This window comes from Theropithecus gelada, chromosome 4 (assembly GCF_003255815.1).
Source record: "Theropithecus gelada isolate Dixy chromosome 4, Tgel_1.0, whole genome shotgun sequence".
NCBI lineage: Eukaryota > Metazoa > Chordata > Mammalia > Primates > Cercopithecidae > Theropithecus > Theropithecus gelada.
Genome location: NC_037671.1, coordinates 107491951 through 107518727, shown reverse-complemented (window position 1 = coordinate 107518727; position 26777 = coordinate 107491951). Strand labels below are relative to the sequence as shown.

The window sequence follows — 26777 nt, the reverse complement described above, 5'->3', positions numbered from 1 at the left end:
GGCTGAGGCCAGAGCCGCCTCCCTCTGCTTGCGGGGAGGTGTGGAGGGAGAGGTGCAGGCGGGAACTGGGGCTGCGCGCGGCGCTCGCCGACCAGTGTGAGTTCCAGTGGGCATGGGCGCAGGCTCGGTGGGCCCCGCACGCGGAGCGGCCGGCTGGTGCTGCGGGCCCAGGGCAGTGAGGGGCTTAGCACCCAGGCCAGCAGCTGTGGAGGTTGCGCCAGGTCCCCTAGCAGTGCCAGCCCACAGTCGCTGCACTCAAAATCTCGCGGGGTTTAGCTGCCTTCCCGCGGGGCAGGGCTCGTGACCTGCAGCTTGCCGTGTCTAGCCCCGCCCCCGTGGGCTCCCGCGAGGCCAGAGCCTCCCCCAACGGGCGCTGCTCGCTACTCCGTGGCACCCAGTCCCATCGATAGCCCAAGCGCTGAGGAGTGCAGGTGTGACTCAGAGCTGGCAGGCAGCTCTGCCTGCAGCCCCCGTGCAGGATCCACTAGGTGAAGCCAGCTGGGCTCCTGAGCCGAATGGGGACTTGGAGAACTTTTATATCTAGCCAGAGGATTGTATGTGCACCAATCAGCACTCTATCTAGCTAATCTGGTGGGGATTTGGAGGACTTTTATGTCTAGCTAGAGGATCATAAATATACCAATCAGCACTGTGTCTAGCTCGGGGTTTGTAAATACACCAATCAGTACTCTGTGTCTAGCTCAAGGTTTCTAAATACACCAATCGGTACTCTGTATCTAGGTAACTCTGTGTCTAGCTAACCTAGTGGGGACTTGGAGAACTTTTCTGTCTAGCACTCGGTATCTAGATCAAGGATTGTAAACGCACCAATCAGCACTCTGTCAAAATGGACCAATCAGCATTCTGTCAAAACGGACCAATCAGCTCTCTGTAAAGTAGACCAATCAGCTCTCTGTAAAATGGACCAATCAGCAGGATGTAGGTGGGGTCAGATAAAGGAATAAAAGCAGGCTGCGTGGGCTAACTAGCGGCAATCATTTGGGATCCTGTTTCGTGCTGTGGAAGCTTTGTTGGTTGGCTGTTGGCAATACATCTTGGTGTTGCGTGTATGAGATGTAACACTCACCAGGAAGGTCTGCAGCTTCACTCCTGATAGCGAGACCACGAACTCACCAGAAGGAAGAAGCTCCAAACACATCTGAACGTCTGAAGGAACAAACTCTGGACACACCATCTTTAAGAACTGTACCACTCACTCTGAGGGGCTGTGGCTTCATTCTTGAAGTCAGCGAGACCAAGAACCCACCAATTCCGGACGTACCACCACGCTCAGCTAATTTTTGTATTTTTAATAGAGACTGGGTTTCGCCATGTTGGCCAGGCTGGTCTCGAACTCCTGACCTCAGGTGATCTACCTGCCTCAGCCTCCCAAAGTGCTGGGATTATAGGCGTGAGCCACCATGCCTGGCGGGGAACTGGGGTTCTTGAGAGGTAGAGTAACTGCCCCAGGTTACCCTGCAGTGGATGAGTCCAGGCAGCTGGCTCCCAGCCCAGGTTCATAACCACCAGGCCGCACTGCCTGGAGCCTCCTGCTAGGGCCAGTGCTGCTTGTGCTGAGATGGGGTTCACTGACCAGTGAACGTTTGACTTACTTCCTTGCTTCCTGTGGCCTGGGCAGGGTGTTTGCTGACCTGACCAACACGTTCCTGCATGTGTCACTGGGCTTGCAGTCTGGAAAGGATACACATGAACTCACTGCTCTTTGGGTAGGTGAGGACATTGTTTATTAAATTGTGTTTTGGGGTGGTTAGGCCTTGAATGTTCACATAATAGCTTTTTTGAAGCCTACTTAATTTTTTTTTTTTTTTTTTGAGATAGGTTCTTGCTCTGTTGCTCAGGCTGGAGTGCAATGGTGCGATCTCAGCTCACTGCGACCTATCCCTCCCAGGTTCAAGCGATTCTCCTGCCTCAGCCTCCAAAAAAGCTGGAACTACAGGTGTGCTTCACCACACCTAGCTAATTTTTGTAGTTTTAGTAAGGACACGGTTTCAACATGTTGGCCAGGCTGGTCTTGAACGCCTGACCTCAGGTGATGCACCTACCTCGGCTTCCCAAAGTGCTGGGATTACAGGCATGAGCCACCGTGCCTGGCTTGTACTTAACTCTTGAGTAGCTAGAGAAATGACTTATACCCAAGTTGGCTGATTGAAATTTTAGAGTTCCTATTCTACTCCCTTTGAGAAGTTTCTTTTCAAAACCCATTAACTGGTAGGTTACTTGAAAAGAAAAGATTTTAGTGAGGGGTCAAAGAGTGCATGTGAGGGAGTGGTGGGCCTTCTTTCCGCCCCGACTTCCACATGCTGGATGTGCGTTTGTGGGTTCCAGTTCCACCTCCACACCCTGCTGCCTGGGGCCTCAGTGGGCTTGTATCCTCCCACCCCAGCCTGTGTTTCCCCACTTGTAAAATGAGCTGATGTGCCTGTTTCACAGCGAAGCTCCCAGCCTGGTCCCAAATAGGTGCTCAGGAAATGCCTTCTCTCACCTCTGCTGCAACCAGCTGGAGGGGAGACTTCACACAGTGGGTCTTCGGAGATGCTGTTAGAACGAAATCCAAAATGCTTTCACACAGAAAAAGTAGAGGATAAAAAGCACAGCCATCATTTCTAATTGCCTGGCAGAGTTCTTGTCACACTGTTCTGAGCACCATGTTTATGAGTCCACTCGTACCTGCCAGCAACTCTGTGGGATGAATCTTCTGCCTCTCTCCATTTTGCAGATGAGGACAGTGAGGGTCTGGGGAGCTGTTTACTTGCCCGCTGTCCTGTGGTCAGGAAGTGGGGAGCCAGGCTGTCAGGCAACAGGATGGCTTTTTGGGTCAAAGGAGAAGAGATTATTTTTATACAGATTGGAAAAATAAAAACGACAGTGTGAGAATGGGCTGAGAGATTTAAAGTCCCTGACTACTGCTCAGATCCTAATTTGTCAGTTCTTGAGTGGGAGATCCCAGCATTAGTTGAACAAGTAGCAGGATGTGTAGTATCAAGAGTTCTCAGTCTTACCCGCCTACCATTGTGGTGGCTTGTGGAGACCGAGATGAAGGCGTCTCTCACACTCCTTGGGCCCCTGCTGTGGGTGCTGGTGTTGCTGGGTTCTGTAGAGGTGGGAATGCTGGTGCTGGCTTCCCTCCCGTCTCTGTCCCTGTCACTGCAGGACAGCAACTTGAGGTGTTCTCACGTCCTCTGCTCACCCGGATTGCATCTGTTTTGTGGTTCTGTGCAGTGGTCCCAGGGTGGCTGAGTGCTTGGGGAGTGCTCGCCTGCCCTGCTGTGCCCTCCTGCCCCTGCTTTCTGAACCCACATGAGGCCTCTGGGAGGGGCAGGCATTTACTGGGCAAAATCGTGTTGGTGCCGTGGTCCTAAGGCGCTCAGTGCATCTAATGGGGTCATGGCTTTACAGCTGGCTGGGCTTGAGCAAGCCTTGTGACCTTGAGGACCAGGTCCCAGGGAGAAGGCTTTCTGGATGGGGCCACCAGGAGCTGCTGTGCCCCAACTACAGAGGCAGAGGGCCAAAGCCAGAGACACAGACAGCAGGAAGAGACAACGCTGGGGGGAGGAAGTTCAGCGTTGTAAATCAGTGGTTCACTTACCATTTACCATTGCAGGGAAAATAGAACATGGAGGAAAATAGGAAAAAACAGGGGAAGAGTGAGTTAGTAAAAATGAGAGGTGTCGAAAGTTACTGGGCCTACACCATACCTAAGGCGCAGTGCTGGCCTCTGGAGGTGGGAGGGGAGCTGCAGGTGCAGGGAGGGCATGGGGGTGGATGCGCAGTGGAGCCCCTGTAATGAAATCCTGAAAACTGGTGCACCGTGTCCTGCGGACGAGTGGACGGTTGCTTTCTCCCACAGAGCCTCGTAGTGGGGGCAGGGGTGGAGTGACCTGTCAGTGGCAGCAGGATGGGCAGTGCTCCATGGCAGGGATGACTGTTGACTGTCTTGCATTCTGAAAGGACAGTTCCCGGCACCTCAAGACAGGTTTTCTATGCCTGTGTGACTTTGTATGTAGAGTTTCCTTTTAAATTGTTTTTTATTTCTGTGGTGTGTGTATTGGTGGAAAACTTTGGATTTAGTAAAGTATCCGAGATGAATCTGAATGGATTCTTCCCGGTCTCCTGGCTTGTGTACCTGGAGGGTTGGAGGAGTTGTGTCCTGAGATGGGCGAGGCCACAGGCACAGGATCAGGGGATTGGTGTGAGGCAGGTCATGTGTGAGGTACCTGCTTGATAGCCAAATGGGCGTGCCAAGTGGTTGAGTGGGGGTCTGGAATTGAGGAGAGAGGACTGGGCCGAGGTTTAGAGCAGGCCATAGTTCACACCTGCATCCTCTCGCAAGCCTGAGACAGGATGAGATTACCAAGGGAGTGAGAGTAGAGAAGGTGAGGGGACAGAGAGCAGTGTGTTCCAGGACGACGATGGTGAGGGAGGTGATGGGGTCAGGGAGCTTCCAGTGTTGTACTTAGCAGATTTGTGATCTAGGGCAAGTAACAGAACCTTCCTAAGTCTGAGCTTTCTCATTTGAAAGGGGTTGCAATAGTACCTACCTCGGGGTTGTGATGACGGAGGGAGCGCGTAATTCACATAGGATACGTGCAGGGTGGCAGGAAGGCTGGAGAGGGATTGTGGGGAAGGATCTCGGGGACTTTGAAAGGCCTGTCTGAACTTGATCGAGTTGGCTGTGGGGCACCGTTTCCTGAGCAGGGCAAGGCTGTTACAGTGCCGTAATGGCACAAAGGAAGGTGCGTTTGGGGGTGATGGCAGCAGCTGGCAGGAGTTTTTGGGGCCTGGACAGTGGGATTAGCATGCTGGGGATGAACAGGAGCTGGGGAACAAGGACTCAGCTCTTCCTGGCTGGCTGAAGGTATGGGAGGAGCGAGAGAGGGGCATCTGAGTTGGTGCCAGGTTTCAGGGTACGAGAATGGAGAAAGGGTGGAGGCAGGAAGTGGGCAGTGGAAGTGGACTTTTCAGTTACGTTATTTTGGTTTTTCACTCAGTTTGAAACCTTTTGACCTTAAAGTACTGTAGGGCTTCTAGGTGAAAATGTCTTGGCCGACCTGTTTCAGAGGGGGTAGGGTGGGCAGGGAGGATGGCTCCCGAAGGCAGGAAGGACGGAGAGAGAAGCAGCAGATGAGCTGGTGTTGGAGGACTGATGTGAGGGGTGGCCGGGAGTCTAGGGCTGGAGGTTTCAGGAAGCGCACGGGGACAACAGAGTTGAGATGAACAGAGGGAAGGCCTGGGGTCAGGGTATATTTTCTGCATCACAGCCTTGCCTCTGGTGTTTAGAAATATCCTCCCTTGGGGGACTGATTAGAGAGGGCTGTGAGCTCTCGGACACTGAGACTTACTCGGTCGCTGGTCTAGGCTGGCTTCATGTTAGAGACCTGTGAGCATTTCTGCAGGAGGTAGAGCTGCCAGTGGGTTTCTGGTGCAGAACAGGAGCCATGTTCTGAAGTGGCTGGGGACTCCAGCGGTTATGGTCCCTGAGCTGGTCTCACAGCAGGGGGCTAGGTTAGTTCTGGCAAAGACACCCCCCCCCCCCCATCTTTACCTTGACTTCTCAGTGTTTTGTTGTTTTGCTCATGAGCCACAGTTTTGGAGCTACGATTGATCTGAAACGGAGTCTTGTTTCTGAGGCTTCAGAAGTCTCTGTTTTTTTGACTCAAATCTTTTTTATTTTAATTTTTTAGTGACAGGGTCTCACCCTGTTGCCCAGGCTGAGTGTATTGGTGCAGTCTTAGCTCACTGTAGCTTCAAACTTCTGAGCTCAAACGATCCTCCCCGCCCAGCCTCCAGAGTTGCTGGAACTACAGGCATGAGCCGTGCTGGGCTGGTTCAGAACTTTTAGATTGGAAGTTGAGAGCGGACTGTGAAGGGGAAGGCATCGATCGTTACGTAGAATCATCCTGTCCTGGTGCTGCCTTGGCCCACGATAGCCCTGCAGGCTGCAGAGGGTCGCAGGACCCTAGGCCCTCCAGCGAAGGATGCCTGCTTGACAGGAAAATGAAGACGGCGGAAGCCAGGGCCTGGTGCCCACCCTCTCACCCATGAGCTTGGTGCAGCACAGGCGGTTATATCCAGCTTACACTTGCTCAAGAAGACGGATTATGTTGTTTCCTCTGTGTCTTTTTTCCTTTGAGTTGGACGACTTGATTGCTAAACCGGGAAAATTTGTAATAAGTTGGACTTAAGTAGAAATTTTCAGGAAGGGGAGACGATGGATTTTATTGAGCCTTCTGAGAGAGACTGGCAGGTGCCTGGGGTGGGTTGTACCCCCATGCCCTTTTTCTTTTTTTAAAAAAAATTGAGACGGGGTCTTTCTGTGTTGCCCAGGCTAGAGTACAGTGGCACGATCTAGGCTCACTGCAACCTCCACCTCCCAGGTTCAAGCGATTCTCCTGCTTCAGCCTCCCAAGTAGCTGGGATTATAGGCATGTATCACCACACCTGGCTAATTTTTGTATTTTTAGTAGAGATGGGGTTTCACCATGTTGTCCAGGCTGATCTCGAACTCCTGACCTCAAGTGATCTGCCTGCCTCGGCCTCCCATGCCCTTTCTGGGATTGCAGGCGTGAGCCCCTGCACCCAGCCTCTCATGCCCTTTCTTAAGGCCTCTTTTTGCAACGTTGCTTCCCATTTGCTAAATAACTGTGCTAGTAGGGGGTCAATAATGTGTTTTTGAAATCAAGATTTAAAATATAGTTATTCTGGTTTTCTCTGGTTCCAAGTAATTTCTCTTGTGCTTTCAGCCTCTGCCTGGGGAGTTCTCGGAGCTCCTTAGTCTTGGGACTGTCACCCTGAGAATGGTGCAGTGGAGGAACTCAGAAATAGCAGTGTCATTGTTGAAAAGCCACTTGAGCAGTACAGCAGAGGGTCAGAGATAGCAGAGTGTTTCCGTACACTCTTCTTCAATTCACAGGTGGGGAAACTGAGGTCTGGAGACAGTGCACGTGCCCAAGATGCTGCAGCCCTGCCCTGTGCACCTGCACTCCGCAGAGGTGGCTCTGGAACGGCTCCAACCTACACCAACTCCTCTGGGCAAGCCCTGCGTCTTCCCCTCAGGGAGCACTTCACGCAACCTGGCGCGTTTATCAAAACGAAGACATTGACCTTGGTGCCATACTGTTAACTGAACTACAGGCTTTATTTGCATTTCCCCACCATCTAGTCCATTTAGCTTTGTGTCTTTTTTTTTTTTTTTTTTTTTTTTAACTGAAAAGGCCCTGAGCAGCTGTCTAGGAATCTTCCATTCTGCAATTTTTGTTTGTTTGTTTTTGAGATGGAGTCTCGCTCTGTCGCCTGGCTGGAGTGCAGTGGTGCGATCTCCGCTCACTGCAACCTCCAACCCCCTGGTTCAGGCGAGTCTCCTGCGTCAGCCTCCTGAGTAGCTGAGATTATAGGCACGTGCCACCACGCCCAGCTAATTTGTTTTTTTGTTTTGTTTTGGTTTGGTTTTTTTTTTGAGACAGAGTCTCGCTCTGTCGCCCAGGCTGAAGTGCAGTGGCGCCATCTTGGCTCATCTTGGAAGCTCCGCTTCCTGGGTTCACGCCATTCTCCTGCCTCAGCCTCCTGAGTAGCTGGGACTACAGGCAGCCCACCACCACGCCTGGCTAACTTTTTGTGTTTTTTAGTAGAGATGGGGTTTCACCATGTTAGCAGGATGGTCTTGATTTCCTGACCTCATGAGCCGCCCGCCTCAGCCTCCCAAAGTGCTGGGATTACAGGTCTGAGCCACTGGCCACTAATTTTTATACTTCTAGTAGAGACAGGGTTTCATTGTGTTGGCCAGGATGGTCTCAATCTCCTGACCCTCATGATCCACCCACGTTGGCCTCCCAAAGTGCTGGGATTACAGGCGTAAGCCACTGCGCCCGGCCCTCTGCAATGTTAAAGCAATAACATATTAAACACACCATGCTTACACTAAGGAATAGACTTAACACCTGGTTAACTGCGGAAGGTCAGAGGAGACACTTCTTTCCGGTCCAGGCTTCACACTGCAGGGCTTGCCCAGAGGAGGTGGTGTAGGTTGGAGCCGGCAGCGCCATCCCAGAGCCACCTCTGCGGAGTGTGGGTGCAGAGGGCAGGGCTGCGGCATCTTGGGCACGTGCACTGTCTCCAGACCTCAGTTTCCCCATCTGTGAATTGAAGGTGTTGAGTTTGCTCCCTGAGGTCATTTCTATGGCTCCTGGGCCTCTGAGGATCTGTCAAGCCCCAGAGCTGAGTTGGGGCCGGGCTGCCTCCTTCCCCAGCTCTCGTCTCACGTTCGTGGGTGAGTGTTTTCACCGAGTCCTGGGGCAGCCGTGGAGGCACCTATATTTTATTTCTTCACTCAGTGACCTTGGTCTGTGTGCTCACTGCCCAGGTGGCCACGCAGGCCCTGCTGGGGGCAGCGGGCCCAGCCTTATCAGAGCCACGTCCCAGAGGTGTTGACTCACAGCCTCACCCAGGCCCTGAGGCGGGCCTGGCAGTGACTGCCTGTTCTGCAGCCGCAGTCTCAGGCATGTGCTGCGGGGGTGTGGGCACGCAGGCCCATGTGAGCTTTGGACCGTGAAGCCAGTAACCTTCCTGCAGGGCCAGGCTGAGCCTGTGTCTGCCTCCCCGGGTGGGTGTGCAGCTGCCTGTCCCCAAGGTGAGGTGCCCAGGGTCCTTCCTGCTGACCTGACTCCTAGGACCAGAACATGCGAGGACGACAGAGAACACAGAAGACAGAGCGAAACAGACAGCACCGCGTGTCCGTCTGGTCTGTGGGTCTCCTCGTCAGGGCACAAGGCGGGGGATGGCCGCACTCCTTTTGTTGGTGGTTTGATTGGGACACATTCATGCTCATGCGTCCCATGCTGCTCAGAGAAGCAGAGCTGTGCCTTGCGACAGAGACCGAGTGTTCCCAAAGCCGCACATGTACTGCCTGGGCCTTTACAGATTTTTCTTTTGTTTCTTGGCCCCTGATACAGGGTGTTCTAAAAGAAATGATTCCTGCCCCCGGTGTTTTCCTGTGACCGGGCAGGAACCTGGCAGGGCGAGTGGGTTTCCCCGTTGGTGTAAATCACAGAGAAGTGCACAGCAAGGCAGCGTCCACGCTGGTGGGTGGCACGAGGGGAACCTGAAGTTGTTGAGGACTTGGGACGGGAGGAATCAGGCTGTGGGCTCGTGGGAATGGCAGAGGAGTGTGGTGCTGGCAGGACTTGGAGCTTCAAGTGGAGCCTGACGGTGTCACCCCTGTAGGCTGTGTGCTTGTGGGTGTGCCTGTGTGTGCGCGCGTGTGTATATGTATATGCGTGCATAGGGTGGGTAGTGGGGTCTGGTCACTGCCTCTGTGGTAGTGACCCTTGGGGGGTCTAGGAGCCCCAGTGCGTTCTCCTTGAGTGTGGGGTTGGTGTGCCGCGTGCAGACCGTGGTGACCGGTGTGTCCACGGACCCTCTAACCCAGAATGTGCAGGAACGCATGGCTCTTGAATCGGCCGTCGAGGCTCTTTTTTTCAGGAGGTCACCTGGTGGCAGTGCAGGCCCACTTCAGAAGTGAGGGACTGGGAGGGGAGGTGGGCAGTGTCGTGTGGGGAGGGGTGTTGCTGTAGGGCCGCCTTCGTGTGACCCCCGGGCCTTCCCCTGACTGTCCCTCACTGCTGGCTTCTGCCCCCAGGCTGGCGCCCATGCGGCTCTACACGCTCTCCAAGCGCCACTTTGTCCTCGTGTTTGTCGTCTTCTTCATCTGCTTTGGCCTGACCGTCTTCGTTGGGATCAGAGGTAAGGTTCGGTTTTTACTCAGTGAATCTTTTGCCATGTGTGGTGGCCCTGGCGCGTTGCTTTCAACCAGCCCAGCTGTGCCCCTGTCTCCCACTGCCAAGGGCCCCAGCATGGAGGGAGAAGTGCCCACAGGGTGGATGGGTCCCAGTCCTGCGCTTCTAGCTGTTCTGTTTCTCCTGGAGGAGGTGCAGTGAGTAGCCCCAAGTAACCCTGTCTATGCCCTGTGCAGCAGCCAGGGGCAGCCTTGACCACATGCCTTCATTGACCAAGCAGACATTTCTAATCTGCTGTGCACCAGGCCCAGCTGGGCACTGATGCATTCAGGACATGCTGCCTGGTGGGGGAGACAGGCCACGAAAGAGCTCCGATGCAGCTGATGGGGTTGGGAGGAGAGTTGAGGGGCTGACGGCTGTGAGCATGGGGCAGGGTGGCTGCAGGAGCAGTGAGATCATCTAGGCCAACGCCCTTTCTTATGGATGGAGAACCTGAAAAGCCAAATGGTTTTCACAAGGTTCTCAGAGACCCAGGTGTCTTCAGCCCTGTGCACAGGGCAGGCAGCCAGGAGCCTGACTTGTTTGGACAGAATGTATTCCATTGCTATGTTTCCGTCTTAAATATTTGTCTCCATAAGGGTGATTTCTAGTAGATGTTATTTAATCGATTTACTTATGTGAACGGCAATTAGGCTTAACCTGTCCCAGAGGCAATTTGTGCCTCAAAAGGCTAGTTTCTTACCCAAAACTGGGTTGGTAAATGGACGAGGAAGCTGGCGGGGGAGGGTGGCTCTTCAGGTGCTGTTATCTGATGGTGATGGTGATAATAGCAACTGTAGCCAACTTCTTTCCCGTTAAGTCATCAAGAAGTAAAAATTACATTAATTACAGCACAAGATATATCCATAATCTTACTTGATTTTCACTGTTATCCTTTAAGATTGGAAGGGGAGGCATTAATATTCTCATGGTCTCCAGTCCCAGTGGGACCTCAGCCACCTTCTGTTCATTTAAGCTACTCTTCTGTCACAAACGACCATGATTATATCAGACCCTCTCCACTCTTGCAGAAATGTAAAGTGATGCACCACAGCTGAGATTCAAGCGATATCAGGATTTCTGCATCCCCTTCTTTCTTTCCATACAGTACTCTATTAGTCAGAGTTCTCCAGAGAAACAGAATCAATAGGAAATATCTATCTGTGTATCTGTCTGCCTGCCTGTCTGTCTGTCCGTCCGTCCTACCTGTTTGTCTGTCTATTATAAGGAATTTGTTCACATGATTATGGAAGCTGACAAGTCCAAAGATCTGCAGTCAACAAGTAAGAGACCAGGAGAGCCCATGATGTAGTTCCAGTCCAAGCCCAAAGGCATGAGAACTAGGAGAGCTAATGGAGTAAATTCCAGCCGAGTCCAGGTCGGAGGCTGAAGGCAGGAGAAGACCAGTGTCCCAGCTGGACATAGAGAGAGAGAGCCCGGGCAGAGAGAGCAAATTCTCCCTTACTCAGTCAGTATGTTTTATTCAGGTCTTCGATGGATTGGAGGAGGGGTCCACCCACATTGGAGAGAGCAGTCAGCTTGACTCAGTCTACCGATTCACATGTTAATCTCATCCAGAAACAACCCACAGACACAACAGAATAATGTTTAACCGAATGTCTCGGCACCCTGTGGCCCAGTCATGTTGACACATAAAATTAACTATCACAAGTACTCTGCTCCTGATTATTTTCTGTGATAAGGTTATTATTATTTTAGAGTTAGGACTACCTTAGGGGACTATTGGCTTAGTAACTGTCATTTTGCAAATGAGGAAATCAAGACCCAGAAAGCCTTGTTAGTGAAGGCTAGAGTCCAGATTCTTCTTTTTTTTTTGTTTTTTGTTTTTTTTTTTTTGCCCAGGCTAGAGTGCGGTGGTGAGATCTTGGCTTACTGCAACCTCCTCCTCCCCAGTTCAAGTGATTCTCCTGCCTCAGCCTCCCAAGTAGCTGGGATTACAGGCACTTGCCACCACACCTGGCTAATTTTTTTTGGTATTTTTAGTAGAGACAGAGTTTCACTGTGTTGGCCAGTCTGGTCTCGAACTCCTGAGTTCAGGTGATCCACCCGCCTTGACCTCCCAAAGTGCTGGGATTACAAGTGTGAGTCACCGCAGCCAGCTGAGTCTAGATTTTTCTGATTCCCAGTTCTTAATTCTTTCCAGGAAACCAGACTGCCTTACTTCCTGGGTTAGGAGTTCACTTAGATTGTGAATCTGTTTAAAAGGAGCCTCATTGTGAACACAACCCTCCTTCCTCCATTTGATGTATCCTTCTCAGCATTCCTAAATGCATTCCAGAGAGAGGTTATTGCCTTGGTTGTGTATTTCCTCCTTTTGAGTGGAGGATTGTTGGTGGCAGACGGGGGGTCATCACTGAGGCAGCCCCGAAAAACTGACATCACCAGTTGAGAGTGATACGTTTTGGAACAAATCTTTTTTTTTTTTGGAGACAGAGTCTTGCTCTGTCGCCCAGGCTGGAGTGCAGTGGCACGATCTTGGCTCACTGCAAGCTCCGCCTTTCAGGTTTACGCCATTCTCCTGCCTCAGCCTCCGGAGTAGCTGGGACCACAGGCGCCCACCACCATGCCCGGCTAATTTTTTGTGTTTTTAGTAGAGATGGGGTTTCATCGTGTTAGCCAGGATGGTCTCGGTCTCCTGACCTCGTGATCCGCCCACCTCAGCCTCCCAAAGTGCTGGGATTACAGGCGTGAGCCACCGTGCCCAGCCGGAACAAATCCAGTTCTAAATTAAATTAAAATCAGATTCACAGTGTTTCCTTTGACGACTACTTTTAAGGCCAAAACTCTGAAGAAATGCATTGTAAGAATCTGTGAAGCTTGGAGAGGATTCTGGAAAGATGGTGGCATAGGAATCAATGTTTTCTACTTAGACAACAGTTGCAGTGGCAGAATCTGTATGGCGTAACTGTTTTGGAACTCCGGAGTCTATTGAAGGCTTGCCACTTCAAAGGGAATGCTTGTACATAGATTGTGGTTACTTTTGGTCAGTGCAGCTCTTAGCACAGTAGCAGGTACCCATCCTCCATTGCAGGCCTATAGCAGGCAGCTGAATGTGTGTTCCTAGAGCTTATAGAAACCAAGGTGGGCAAAATGGACCGTGTCTTCCAGATATCAGGGATCTGTGCTCTGATGGCTGATGCTGCTTCTGATCGCAGAAGTACGATGAAGTAAGAGTGGCTGCTGCTGCTGTACCTCTCAGTTGTTGCAAGCCCATCCCCCGCTGACTGAATTTGCTTCCGGGGGATTTAAAGGGCTGGTACTTTTTTACCCCTTCATTTTTTCCTTTTTCCTTTCTCGGGAATCAGACATTGAAGACCAGGACATTCAAAACTGCTAATACAGGGAAATTCAGAAAGTCACCACACCTGCCCAGAGGAAGGCACAGTCTCAGAAAAGACCTGAGAAGACCTTAAGTTTAAACCTCAGGCTGATCCTTTGCACAGAGACAGTCTATAACAACACCAAAAACAAAAGTACAAAAATGAGTAACAGCAAACCCTGAGGAAGGGGAGAGTCTGGTTTCCAGAGGTACATTATTAGATTTAAGTATCCACTTTCGACAAAAGGTCACAAGGCGTCTGGGCGCGGTGGCTCACGCCTGTAATCCCAGCACTTTGGAAGGCCAAGGCTGGTGGATCACGATGTCAGGAGATCGAGACCATCCTGGCTAACACGGTGAAACCCCGTCTCTACTAAAAATACAAAAAAATTAGGCAGGAGTGGTGGTGGTCTCCTGTAGTCCCAGCTACTCAGGAGGCTGAGGCAGAAGAATGACGTGAACCCGGGAGGCGGAGCTTGCAGTGAGTTGAGATCACACCAGTGCACTCCAGCCTGGGCGACAGAGCCAGACTCCGTCTCAAAACAAACAAACAAACAAAAAACAAGTCACAAGGCAAACAAACAAAGTATGGCCCATTGAAAGGAAAAAAATGAACTGTCAGAATCTGTCTCTAAGACCATGTGACAGATCTGTTAGGCAAAGACTAAAACAACTGTCTTAAAGATGCCCAGAGAACTAAAGGAAGAGACAGGGAGACCATCAAGAAAACAATGTATGAATAAAAAGATAGAAAACCTAAAAGGAAACCAAAAAGAAATTCTGGAGATGAAAAATATGCTAGAGTGATTCAAAGGCAGATTTGAACAGGTAGAGGAAAGAATCAGTGAATCCGAAGATAGGACAGTGGAAATTTTTGAGTCTGAGGAACAGAAAAACAGAAGAAAAATGAACAGAGACGGCGGGACCTTGGGGACACTCAAATGGAGCAACATCCACACTGTGGGAGTCTGAGAGGGAGAAGAGATAGAGAATGGGTCAGAGAGAATATTTCAAGCAGTGATGACTGAAAACTTCCCAAATTTGGTGAAATGTGAATATAAACATCCAAGAAGCTCAACAAACTCAAAAGTAGGATGAACTCAAAGAGACCCACACCGAGATATAATCAAACTGTTGAAAGCCAAAGACAGAATCTTGAAAGCAGCAAGAGAGTGACTCATCACATACAAGGGATCCTCAAGTTTGTCAGCAGATACTTCATCAGATACTTTGGAGGCCAGAAGGCAGTGGGCTGATACATTCAAAGTGCTAAAAGAAAACGGTTGGCTGGGCCCGGTGGCTCACACCTGTAATCCCAGTACTTTGGGAGGCTGAGGTGGGTGGATTACCTGAGGTTAGAAGTTTGAGTCCAGCCTGACCAACATGGTGAAACCCCGTCTCTACTAAAAATGCAAAAATTACCAGGCGTGGTGGTGCGTGCCTGTAATCCCAGCTACTTGGGAGGCTAAGGCAGGAGAAACACTTGAACCCAGCAGGGAGGTTGCAGTGAGCCGAGATCGCGCTGTTGTACTCCAACCTGGGCAACAACAATGAAACCCTGTCTCAAAATTTTTTAAAAAAAGGAAAGCAGGGTCTTGAGATATTTGTATACCCATGTTCATAGCAGCATTATTCACACTAATTGAAATTGTGGAATCAACCACAGTATCCATTGACAGATAAATGGACAGAGGAATGAAATGTGGTATACACATACGATGGAATATTTAGCCTTAAAAAGTAAGGAAATTCAGCCGGGCGCAGTGGCTCATGCCCGTAATCCCAGCACTTTGGGAAGCTGAGGTGGGCGGATCACGAGGTCAGGAGTTAAAGACCAGCCTGGCCAACATGATGAAACCCCATCTCTACCAAAATACAAAAATTAGCCGAACGTGGTGGTGAGCACCTATAATCCCAGCTAGTTGAGAGGCTGAGGCAGGAGAATCGCTTGAACCTGGGAGGCAGAGGTTGCAGTGAGCTGAGATTGTGCCATTGCACTCTAGCCTGGGCAACAGAGTGAGACTCCGTCTCAAAAAAAAAAAAAAAAAAAAAAAAGAAATTCATACAGAAGCTATAATATGGATGAATTTTGAGGACATTATACTTAATAAAATAAGCCAGTGGCAAAAGTGTAAATACTGTAAGATTCACTTACATGGGGTACTTAGAGTAGTCAAAATCATCAAGACAGAAAGTAGAGTGGTGGCAGCCAGGGGCTGGGAGAGGGGAATGGGGAATTGTTTGATGGGCACAGTGCTTCAGGTTTGAATTGTGGAGATGGATGGCAGTGATGGTTGTATGGTATGAACGTACTTACTACCACTGAACTGTACACTTAAAAATGGTTAAGAGGGGCATGGCATAGTGGCTCACACCTGTAATCCCAGCACTTTGGGAGGCTGAGGTGGGCGGATCACCTGAGGTCAGGAGTTCGAGTGACCAACATGGTGAAACCCTGTCTCTACTAAAAATACAAAATTAGCCGGGCGTGGTGGCGCATGCCTGTAATCTCAGTTACTCAGGAGACTGAGGCAGGAGAATTGCTTGAACCAAGGAGGCGGAGGTTGTGGTGAGCTGAGACTGTGCGATTGCACTCCAGCCCAGGCAACGAGCAAAAATAAAAAAAATGGTTAAGATGTCAAGTTCTTGGATCTATAGAAAAAAAAATGGTTAAGATGGTAAGTTCTTGGGTCTATAGAAAAAAAGTGGTTAAGATGGCAAATCTTACGTATATTTTGTCACAGTAAAAATTAGGAAAAAAGAATCTATGAGGTTCGTATACCTGTTATTTCAGTTAAAACTTTATGCTTTCCTACTTATATTAGCAAATATTATGTTTATAGCCCTTAATAAATATTTTTGGAAGACGAGATTAATTGGATGAGCAGATAAGTGTGTCTTAGGTTTTGGAAGAAATCTTTTTATTTTACAGAATATGTAAGACAGAGTCTCTATAGTTAATGCCTTCTTGGGCCCATGCATGTAGAGAGAGTTCTCACTGAGAGCTTAGCAGGGCGTTTCCTGTGGAAACCCTCTGTGTTGTGTGCCAGTCATGCTGGTTGACTTGTGTTGGCAAATTGTGAAGCACGGCAGAGTGTATATTCTGTGTCTGTGTTTGTGTGTTTATCTTTTACTTACACATTGTATAATCTCTAAAGAAAAAAACAGGTAAATTAAGGCCATCTCCGTGTAATGTATGAGTCTGTCTTGGAATTTGGAAAAAAAAAATACTAAATATCAGTATCACTATAACCTGCTTTTATCCTTTTCTGTTACACTTTAGGACCTAAAGTGATCCAGACTTCTGCGGCTAATTTTTCACTAAATAATAGCAAAAAGGTAAGACTGGGTCTGAGTGGCAGCTGGGTGGTGGGGTACATTATAAACCTCAGGTCACTGAGAAATTGTTCTGCTTAGAGTCTTTAAGGTAGCCCGCCCTTGCCTTGGCTTCTCAGGCAGCACACATTTCGTCTTCCATTGTCAGCCACTGGCCTCTGGGTTCTTGTTTGCTGAAGTCGCCATTTCTGCTGTAACAAAAATCTCAGTACTTAGGAAGATGGTAGTATTACCTCTTAGGGAGCAGTTGTTCATTTCCGAAGAGTGATTAACTCATCCTGATTCCTTGCCTCTGTAAGTCCTATCAGATTGTAATTTTTAATAATGATACCAGTTAGGTGTCTCATCTTTCTCATATTTGCCCAGGTTAAGAAGTGGCCTCTGTCAGGTTTCTAATGGTACAGTTCTTTCTAATGATTACTTTGTATTCCTTGTGTGAACTCAGTTTAAATGAAAAATCCTTTTAAAAATACACCTTAACTTGGCTGGGCGAGGTGGCTCATGCCTGTAATCCCAGCACTTTGGGAGGCTGAGGCGGGCAGATCATGAGGTCAGGAGATCGAGACCATCCTGGCTAACATGGTGAAACCCCATCTCTACTAAAAATACAAAAAAATTAGCTGGGCGTGGTGGCGGGCGCTTGTAGTCCCAGATACTCAGGAGGCTGAGGCAGGAGAATGGCGGAAACCCGGGAGGCGGAGCTTGCAGTAAGCCGAGATTGTGCCATTGCACTCCAGCCTGGGTGACAGAGCGAGACTCCGTCTCAAAAAAAAAGCCTTAACTTTTTACCACCTTTGGAGAAAAACAGAGGTTCTTTCAATTGGAAAATTTTGGTTTCTTTGAATAAATGCTAACTTGTGAGAGCCTGGACAACTAAACCTTTTTTTGTGTGTGAAATATAACTTTATCTATAAACTGAACACAGTTGCCCTGCATCTTTGAGGCACCATGATATGTATAGTTTAAATCTGATTGTATGACCCCAAATCCCCCTTCCCTCTGTTCTCACACTTCCCTGCGAATTTTCTACCCTTATAATTTTGCAAAAAGGCAAAAGAAGAAAAAGTACTAAAACTTACACCATTTGATTCTTCTCTTTGCTACTGGTAGTTTGAAAGGGCCCTCTGCATAGCCTGTCTTCACATTTCCTTTGCATTGCTTTATTTTCTTTCACTGTTGACCTGATGATCTGATTTGAAGAGGTGCTGCCGTGGACTTTCCTGGTAGTAGTTCATCTTTTACAGTTTCAGTCTCTCAGAGTGAGTCTTTTTTTGACACTGAACACAGCAGCCGTTCCACTGAACTGACTTGCTTCCAAGAGACCATCCTCACTTCACTGAGACAGTAGCTCATTCCTGGAGAGATTTCCTGCCTTGATGGTTTTTAGGCAAGTCTTTAGTCTTAGGGATTTTTATTGAGACCCTGACAGAAGTATTAAGACACAAAAACACATGCATTTGAGACTAGCCTGGGCAACATAGGGAGACTGTCTCTACAACAAATTTAAAAATAAGCTGGGTATAGTGGGGCATACCTGTCGTCTCAGCTACTTGGGAGGCTGAGGTGGGAGGACCACTTGATCCTGAGAGGCTAAGCCATGATTGCACCACTGCACTCCAGCCCTGGGTAACAGAGCACCACCCTGTCTCAAAAAAAAAAAACAAAACACACACACACATTCACCTCCAAAGACGATGCATTCAAATAATGCTTTTCTTTGGAACCATGGATGGGCTGCTTCAGTAAATCTCTCTGTGGTCGGCTGTTATTAAACACCAATATTACATCTTTCAAAAGATACTGCAGAAGAATCATTGACAACATTCATCACCTCTAATTTTTCTCCCCAGGGGTGTCAAGACTTTCAGAAACGTAAAAATAGCAGACGTCAAAGAGCAATTTGCCTAGCATATAGATACTAAAGAAATAATTCTTGGCTGGGTGTGGTGGCTCACGCTTGTAATCCCAGCACTTTGGGAGGCCAAGGTGGGCTGATCACAAGGTCAAGAGTTCGAGACCAGTCTGATTCAGAGACAATGAAACTCCATCTCTACTAAAAATACAAAAATTAGCTGGGTGTGGTGGCAGGTGCCTGTAATCCCTGCTATTTGGGAGGCAGGAGAATCACTTGAACCTGGGAGGCAGAGGTTGCAGTGAGCTGAGATCTCCAGCCTGGGCGACAGAGCTAGACTCCCGTCTCAAAAAATAATAATTCTTGAGATATGTTATCTTGTAACTATGAAAGCATTCCTTTGGTATTCTTTATTATCTTATTATGTATCTCATTCTGCTCATTTTATTGTTTTTCTAAGATGGTTTTTTTCTTGGTATTTAAGTAAGTGTATTGTCCCCAAGGGTCCAAGTGTGGAAAGTGCCTGCTTAGAGGTTTCTGTGAGAGACAGACATGAATTGGAGCTGGAAGTTAGTCCTTTCTTCTTCTGGAAGGCAGAATGTCACTTATGTAGTTGAAAGGAAAACCTCATGGCCGGACGCGATGGCTCACGCCAGTAACCTAGCACGTTGGGAGGCTGAGGAGGGCGGATCATGAGGTCAGGAGATAGAGATCATCCTGGCTAACACGGTGAAACCCCATCTCTACTAAAAATACAAAAAATTAGCTGGGCATGGTGGCAGGCACCTGTAGTCCTGGCTACTCGGGAGGCTGAGGCAGGAGAATGGCGTGAACCCGGGAGGCAGAGCTTGCAGTGAGCTGAGATCGCGCCACTGCATTCCAGCCTGGGCGACAGAGCGAGACTCCGTGTCAAAAAAAAGAAAAAGGAAAACCTCACATATTTCTGTTTCAGAGCTAACACTCAAGCCTTTTTTGCTAAAAGTAAAGTTTGTGTGTTAACATGATGAGGTATTTGATAGACTCAATGAAAAGGTCACATGGATTACTTTGTTTTTTCTTCTTCAGCTAAAGCCAATTCAAATACTTTCAAATCCACTGTCTACATACAATCAGCAACTATGGCTGACATGTGTTGTTGAGTTGGACCAATCAAAAGGTATGGAGCTTGACATTTTGGGATGATTTTTCTTTGTACGAAGGAACATCGTATTTTAGATGTTGACTTCAGAATATTCGGACAAGTGCTCAAAGATAGATGTATGAGGATGTCCATTATTATTATAGCAACAAATTGGAAACCCCTTAAATGTCTTCCTGTGGGAGAGAAAGTTACAACAGATACATGTCCTCCGTAGAGTCCTGGTCAGCTTAGCTCAGTGGCTGCATGGTGTCGGTGCTACAGCTGCCAGCCTTTTCCAGTGAGGATCTGGGAGAGGATTAAGACCTGATGCCCTAAAGTAATGGTTCTGGCCCCCCAGGGACACTTGCCAATGTCTTGAGACAATTTTGTCACAAATGGAGAGGAGGAGGGAGTGCTCCTGGCATCTAGTGGGGAGAGGGCAGAGATGCCGACACCTCCCGCCCACTTCCACAACAAGGAATTATCTGGCCCAAAATGTCAGTGATGCAGAGACTGAGAAACCTTCCCCTAATTGCATCCATTGTTCAGGATGAGTTAGCGTCTGTCAATCTACAGTGGCACTAGCTTTATATCATCCTGGGGAGAATGGAGAAGAGACCCAAATCATTTTCTGTTCTGTGGTTCACATGAGACACTCTGGTTGAGAAAGGATTTGAAAAGATAACCCCATGACCACAGTAAATGAAGTGAAACAAATACATTTACAAAAAAATTATCCCCTCTTTGTACCATTTCAGAAAGCAAAAAATTCACATTACTAGGTATTCGTATGTCTAGAAAATGGTCTGGAAGGATAGACACAAAATATGAATTGTGATTATCTCTAGGTGGTGAAATTCATAGTATTTAATCCGTCTTTATATTTTGTTATGATTTTTAAAATGAGAATATAATTGGAAAAACCTATAATTAGAAGAAATCAGAAATCTGTTTCTATTTTTGGTATAGAATTTGGTAAGTTAAAAATGTATGTGAGAAATTAAAAATACAAGTTCATTAACCATGAAATATTTACCCTTTTTTTGTGCGTGAAGTGGAAGTGAAACTGATGGATCTGAAGTGCAGGTTTTGACATAGACCCCCTGGGTCTTGGGTTGGAATCTAATGGAAAGGCTTTGTTTGCTGGGCAATTAAGAGATTTTCAAATGTACTGAGGCCAGTGTGGCCTAAGGACCTTACGGGCTTTCTGTGTTTTCCTGGCTCCAAGGTCATTACAGAGCCCGGAAGGCACCTTTGTAGGTGTGATGTGCCTGGCATGGTCTCTTAACACTGAATTTTTTTTCTTTTATAGAAACTTCTATTAAGACAAGCTTTCCCATGACTGTTAAAGTCGATGGTGTAGCTCAAGATGGAACCACGATGTACATTCATAACAAAGTTCACAACCGGACAAGGACCCTCACATGTGCAGGGGTGAGTGTGTGGGGCGAGTCCTACAGTCAGTCCTCAGGCTGCGTACACATTTAATTGTAGAAGATAGCATGGTAAGAGGCTTTGAGAAGTTGTTCTTAAGTGAGAAAAATGGAGTCGTAGCAAAGATGGCATGAGAAAACTTACTTAATTTTATAGTTGGATACCTTTGAAAATTCTTACAAACGTACACATGTATTCACACATCCATAGTGCGTGCACACATGACTGCCAGCCAGCCTGAGCATACATGGTACTTGTTTTTACTGTGTGTGTGACCTACTGCCCAGTATGTCCCTAATGAATGTTATGGGCTGCCACCTCATACGAACGTCTGCCACTGGCTGTGGTCACTCGTTTTTTGTTTAGTTTTGTTTTGTTTAGAGACAGGTTTTTGCTCTGTCACCCAGGCTGGAGTGCAGTGGCACAATCACAGCTCACTGCAGTCTCAAACTTCTGGGCTCAAGCAGTTCACCTGCCTTAACTTCCCAAGTAGCTGGGACTACAAGCGTGTGCCACCAGGCCTAATTTTCCATGGTAACTCCTGACTGAGGCTTTGGGTTGTTCCCAGCCGCGTGATGCATGCCCTGATCTGACTGTGTGAAGCTGAGTACCTGGGCCTCTTGGGGGTCAGGGGCCTACCTTTTTGAGCATCTGCTTCAGAGTACAGTATGGCTGAGGCATAGGAAACCTGGGGTCCATAGTGGGGAACGAGCCCTCACGTTTGATTTCATTGGCACTGTATTCTGTTCTGAGTCCAGAGAATCAGAACCAGATCCCTGCTATACAGCAAGGAGTCCACCTCAGACACAACAGGTTATTGGCAGCGTGGAGAACTTGGAGAGCATCAAAACAGGGCAATGCATTTTCTTATAGGATTAGAAAAGTAATGTCAGAAGCCGCATGGCAAGTAGTTTCTCTGCTAGGTGTCATGCCAAGTACCGTCCACTCACTGTCTCATTCGAACCTCACAGCAGGTCCATGAAGTAGAAGCTACTATTAGAGCCTGTTTTGTAGAAGAAGAAACTGAGGCTTAGAGAGGTCTAAATCATCGCCCAAGGTAACACAGATACTAAGTGGAGTGCCTGGGATTTAAACCTGTGCCCTTTTATTCTGAAGCTTGTGGCCTTAACCACCATGCATACTGCCTAGTTACTAGTGATACGTATACTGGCCCTGTTTTTCCTAGCAAGAAAAATTCAAGGACTGGGCCCGGTGGCTCATGCGTATAATCCCAGCACTTTGGGAGGCCAAGGTGGGAGGATCATGTGGGACTGGCCTCTCATTCTGCATCCAGGGACTGAGTCAGCTTCCAAAGTGTATTTTCCCCATCTATAAAGTTGGGATCAAGCCTTCCTGCCTGCCCTAGGAAAGCAGTAAAGATCAAGGTGAATAACATGTGTGAGTGTGCCTTATGTGTGCAGCATGAGGCATCCCTTCATCCCCCATTTGAGGCCTCTGTGCAGGAGGGGTGTGATCAGTACTGCTGAAGGGATAACAGGTCTGAGTGTCAGACAGGACCATGGGCCAAGAAGCTGCTTTCTTCCCATACGAGGGCCTGGCGGCCACTGCCACCTGGAGAGCTTGATGACACCCACCTTGTTGTGCTGCCTGTCAGATTGAGGGTCAGTGGACCATTAGTCAGGGGTTGCTTATTTGGAGCTGGTGAGACCCATCGTCCTGGTTTGCCTGCACTGAGTGGTTTCTCAGCACCCAGGACTTCCTGTTTTAAAATCGGGACAAGTGGGTTGCCCTACCTAAAGCCTTTGCTTCAAGCAGGGCCAGGCTGCCAGGGTACTGGCTGGCCTGCACTTGCTTCTTGGATGTGGCCACCGTGCTGTGCACCTTGAGAATGGCCCTTCAGTGCGTCTTCATGGTTTCCTCCCTCTTCATTGTTGGCCCTACCTCAGTTTATACTGTATCACCCCTTAGGAATATCTTGCTTCTGTTCCCTGTCTACTCAGGTCTCTCTCTAACCCTACAAGGAGCATTGCCCTGGCTTTAAAAAACATGGAATTTTTACATTACAGAGATATTTAGCACCCTCTTACATACTTTTTTTTTTTTCTTAAACACAGTCTTGCTATGTTGCCCAGGCTGGCTTTGAACTCCTGGGCTCAAGCAATCCTCCTGCTTCAGCCTCCCAAGTAGCTAGGATGACAGATGTGCACCGCCGTGCCTGACTTGCTTTTTTTTTTTTTTTGCTGTAAAGAAAAGCCATTGTCTGACGTAGGTAGCAAGGCCTTCCACACCTTGCAGGTGAGAAAGCTGTGGTACCATCACGTGATTTTCAGAGGTACATCATAGTCAGCAGCAGAACCGTGGTTTGAACTTGGGATGCCAGAATCTTTGGTGTAGTTTTTTTAAACTCATAAGTATATGCAGCCTGAGATATAGCTCTTTTGTTAATTAAAACATCCCTGAAAAGTGAGACAAATTCTTGAACTAGCAAGACATGTTTGTCTACCCAGCAAAAATGTATTTACAAATTTTAAGCCATCCCTTCCTGCATAGTCCTTAGCCACCCCTGCCTCTGCACCTCATCCTGTGACCTGACTGCCGGAGGGGAAAGGTGAATTTAGTTTTGCCGAGAAGGTGGACAACACACTTGCCCAGAGGGCAGGCAGGAGATTCTAATGAGAGCTGATCAGGTGGAAAGGAAGCCTTGGCTTCCCTTTCCAATGTGATGAAAATAGCAGATGACCTGTGCTTCTGGCATAGGAGAGTGGGAGGTGGGCGCCTTTAGCCCCTTTGCAGGGCAGCCCCTCCTTGCGGGGCACTGTGGGCTTCGGTGCAGGCCCAGGGCTGCCAGTGGGCTGAAGTGTTTTGTGAGTTGAGATGGTGACCTTGGTGCTGCCTTCAGCCCCCTGCACACTCCGCTCCTCTCTGCTTTCTCCCCGTTCCCTTAGGTCAGCACCCCACCGTGTTACCCAACTCCACTCCTCGTCCTCCTCCCTGACAGTTGTCCTCTTGTCTTTTTGTTTGTTTGTTTTTGAGATGGAGTTTTGCTCTTGTTTCACAGGCTGGAGTGCAATGGTATGATCTTGGCCCACTGCAACCTCCGCCTCTCAGGTTCAAGGGATTCTCCTGCCTCAGCCTCCTGAGTTGCTAGGATTACAGACGCCCGCCACCACACCCAGCTGATTTTTGGTACTTTTAGTAGAGACGGGATTTCACTATGTTGGCCAGGCTGGCCTTGAACTCCTAGCCTCAAGTGATCGGCCTGCTTTGGCCTCCCAAAGTGCTGGGATTACAGGCATGATCCACCATGCCTGGCCACCCTCTTGTTTTTTTAAGGCTGCTGTATAAAACCCACACCTGTTTTCTTACCTGACCTCAGACATTTGAGGCTTGACCAGTCATTGGAGTGATGCACTATTAGAAAGCCAGAGAACCACCCATTTGCTCTGGGCAGCAGCAGGATGGTGGAGAGTGACATTCCGAAAGGCAGGGCCGGGACCGAGCTTGCTGGGGAGGAGTGGCCGGCTCTGTGTGCGTGGCCAGTGGGTGCACCTCTGTAGCCCTGCATGAGGGTTTGTCCTCCCTGCCACTCCGGAAGGGGATAACAAAGCAGAGGAGACCTGGCTTTTAGTTCTAAAGGACAAAAGGAAGGAACTCTTGACAACAGTGGAGCACACATATCTGCACATCCGCACTTGGCTACTGTGCACACAGCCTTTGCTTTGACTCGGAGTGGAGGGTGGAGGGTGCAGGGTGCAGGATGGAGAGGAAAGAGGGCTGCATGTACAGAGTGACAGGTTAAAAGGAGAGAAAGAAAAATACGTAATTCATTCTGTTTATTACTACAATAGTCGCAAAATTGGGCCAGGGAGGACAAATTAGGTCGCGGCGTCCGTGTTGACGTGTCTTAGCTTACGTTTCCCCTGTGTTCTAGTGTTACATATTTATGGAAATGTCAGGCTTGCATTGCACTGTAAACTTTCTTACACAGTGACTTATTTTCAGTCATCCGAAGTAGAAAAGATTCTAATTGGTGTAAATCATATATTATGTTTCCGAAAATACCATTTGGTTCATTCTTTCTAGGAACTGTTTGGCTGGCATCTGACTTTCTCTGGGCTTTTGGAGAGTTCCCTGGAGACGATGAGTTCTGCTCATCTGCTGAAATGTGTTACTTCCTGGGTTATTTGGTGGGAACGTGAGTCTTGCTTTCTTTAAAGGCAAATCTTCCTGTGTATTTGCAGAAATGTGCAGAGATTATTGTGGCTCACCTTGGCTACCTGAATTACACTCAGTATACGGTGATAGTGGGATTTGAACACCTGAAGCTCCCCATCAAGGGAATGAACTTCACAGTAAGTATACCAGCTGACTGCACGTTTCCATGGCTCATGTTCTAGTTCCCTTTCTTTTGCTCAATGATTGAAATACATCTCAACATCTAAATAATGTTAATTTGGAAAGTGGAGGACATGTAAAGTTTTTAAAAATTATAGGAAAACTACAGTTTCTTAAGTATATGGAACCAAGAATAGATTCAGTAGCATAGAGACAGGGCAAACCTTAGGTGTCTTGAGATTTAGAAAAGAGAGTGTATAGTGTGTTCAGCTGCAAGGCAGTGAAAGGGTTAGCAGGTATACCCTCCTGCAGACGCAGCACCCCCTTCTCCGGCCCCTGTGAGTGGTTGTCAGTCTCTGCCTGAACTGCCAGTGAATGGGAGGGCACTGTTCTAATTGTTAGACTGTCCTTTCTTGTGTCCAGCTGAAATCTCCCCTTTCCACTCATTAGGAGTCAGTAGAAGCAGCGTAGTGACGAGGAGTGGAGATTTGGACTGGACGGTGAGCTGGGTTCTCGCCCTACCTCCATCATTGACCATGTGATTTTGTTGAGCCTCAGTTTTCTTACGTGTAAAATAGCTGCCTCATAGAGCTGTGAATATTAAATGGAGATACTAACGGATACCTTCAAAAAAAAAAAAAACAGCTTTATCAAAGTAGAAAGTTTGCCCTTTTAGTGAAAGCATACATTCAGTGGTTGGTTGGTTGGTTGGTTGTTTTGAGATGGAGTCTCACTCTGTCACCAGGCTGGAGTGCAGTGGCTGTGATCTTGGCTCACTGCAGCCTCCACTTCCCGGGTTCAAGCAGTTCTCCTGCCTCAGCCTCCCAAGTAGCTGGGATTACAAGTGCGTGCCATCACGCCCAGCTAATTTTTATGTTTTTAGTAGAGACGGAGTTTCACCATGTTGGCCAGGATGGTCTCGATCTCCTGACCTGGTGATCTGCCTGCCTTGGCCTTCTAAAGGCTGGGATCACAGGCATGAGCCACTGCGCCCGGCCCATTCAGTGGTTTTTAGCACAGTCACAGAGTTGTCCAGTCATTCTGGTTCCAGAACATTTTCATTGCCTCTTAAAGAAACCTGTTAGTAGTCATTTCCCATTCCCTCCCCACAGTCCTTGGCAATCACTAATGTTCTCTCTGTCCCCATGGATTTGCCTGGTCTGGACATTTCATGTGAATGGAATCATGCAACGTGTGGTCTTTGGTGACTGGCTGCTTTCACTTAGTGAAAGCAGTGATGTCTCAAGGTCCATCCAGGTTGTCGCGGGCTCAGTACTTCACTCCTTCATTTTGCTGAATGATATTTTGTTGTATTGCTAGACCACATTTTGTTGATCTGTTCATCAGTTGACAGGCATTTGGGTTGTTTCCCATTTTTTGGCTGTTGTGAATAATGCTGTTGTGAACTACACAAAATGAGTTTTCTCCTTTGTCTACCCTATAGCTCTTTGAAGGCGGCCGTCTCCTCCCCTCTGAAATTGTTCTTTTCTTTCACATTGTGCTAGGGATGTGACTCTGCACCCCTCTGGCTCCAGGTTTCCTTCCTGAAGCTGCCCCCGTCACCCGGCTGCAGCGGCAGGTGTTCCTGATGTGGAAGGAGCAGGTGGCCCT

At 48.4% G+C, this 26777-nt stretch overlaps 1 protein-coding gene across 1 annotated transcript in view; it reads left to right on the top strand.

Annotated features, from left to right (window-relative positions):
- Positions 1-26777, top strand: part of TMEM181 (transmembrane protein 181) — a 107147-nt gene that overhangs the window by 35958 nt on the left and 44412 nt on the right. The window contains 5 exon segments of the mRNA XM_025382181.1: positions 9653-9756; positions 16412-16467; positions 19382-19472; positions 20749-20870; positions 25073-25183. Of these exon segments, the coding sequence (XP_025237966.1) occupies positions 9653-9756; positions 16412-16467; positions 19382-19472; positions 20749-20870; positions 25073-25183 (484 nt within the window).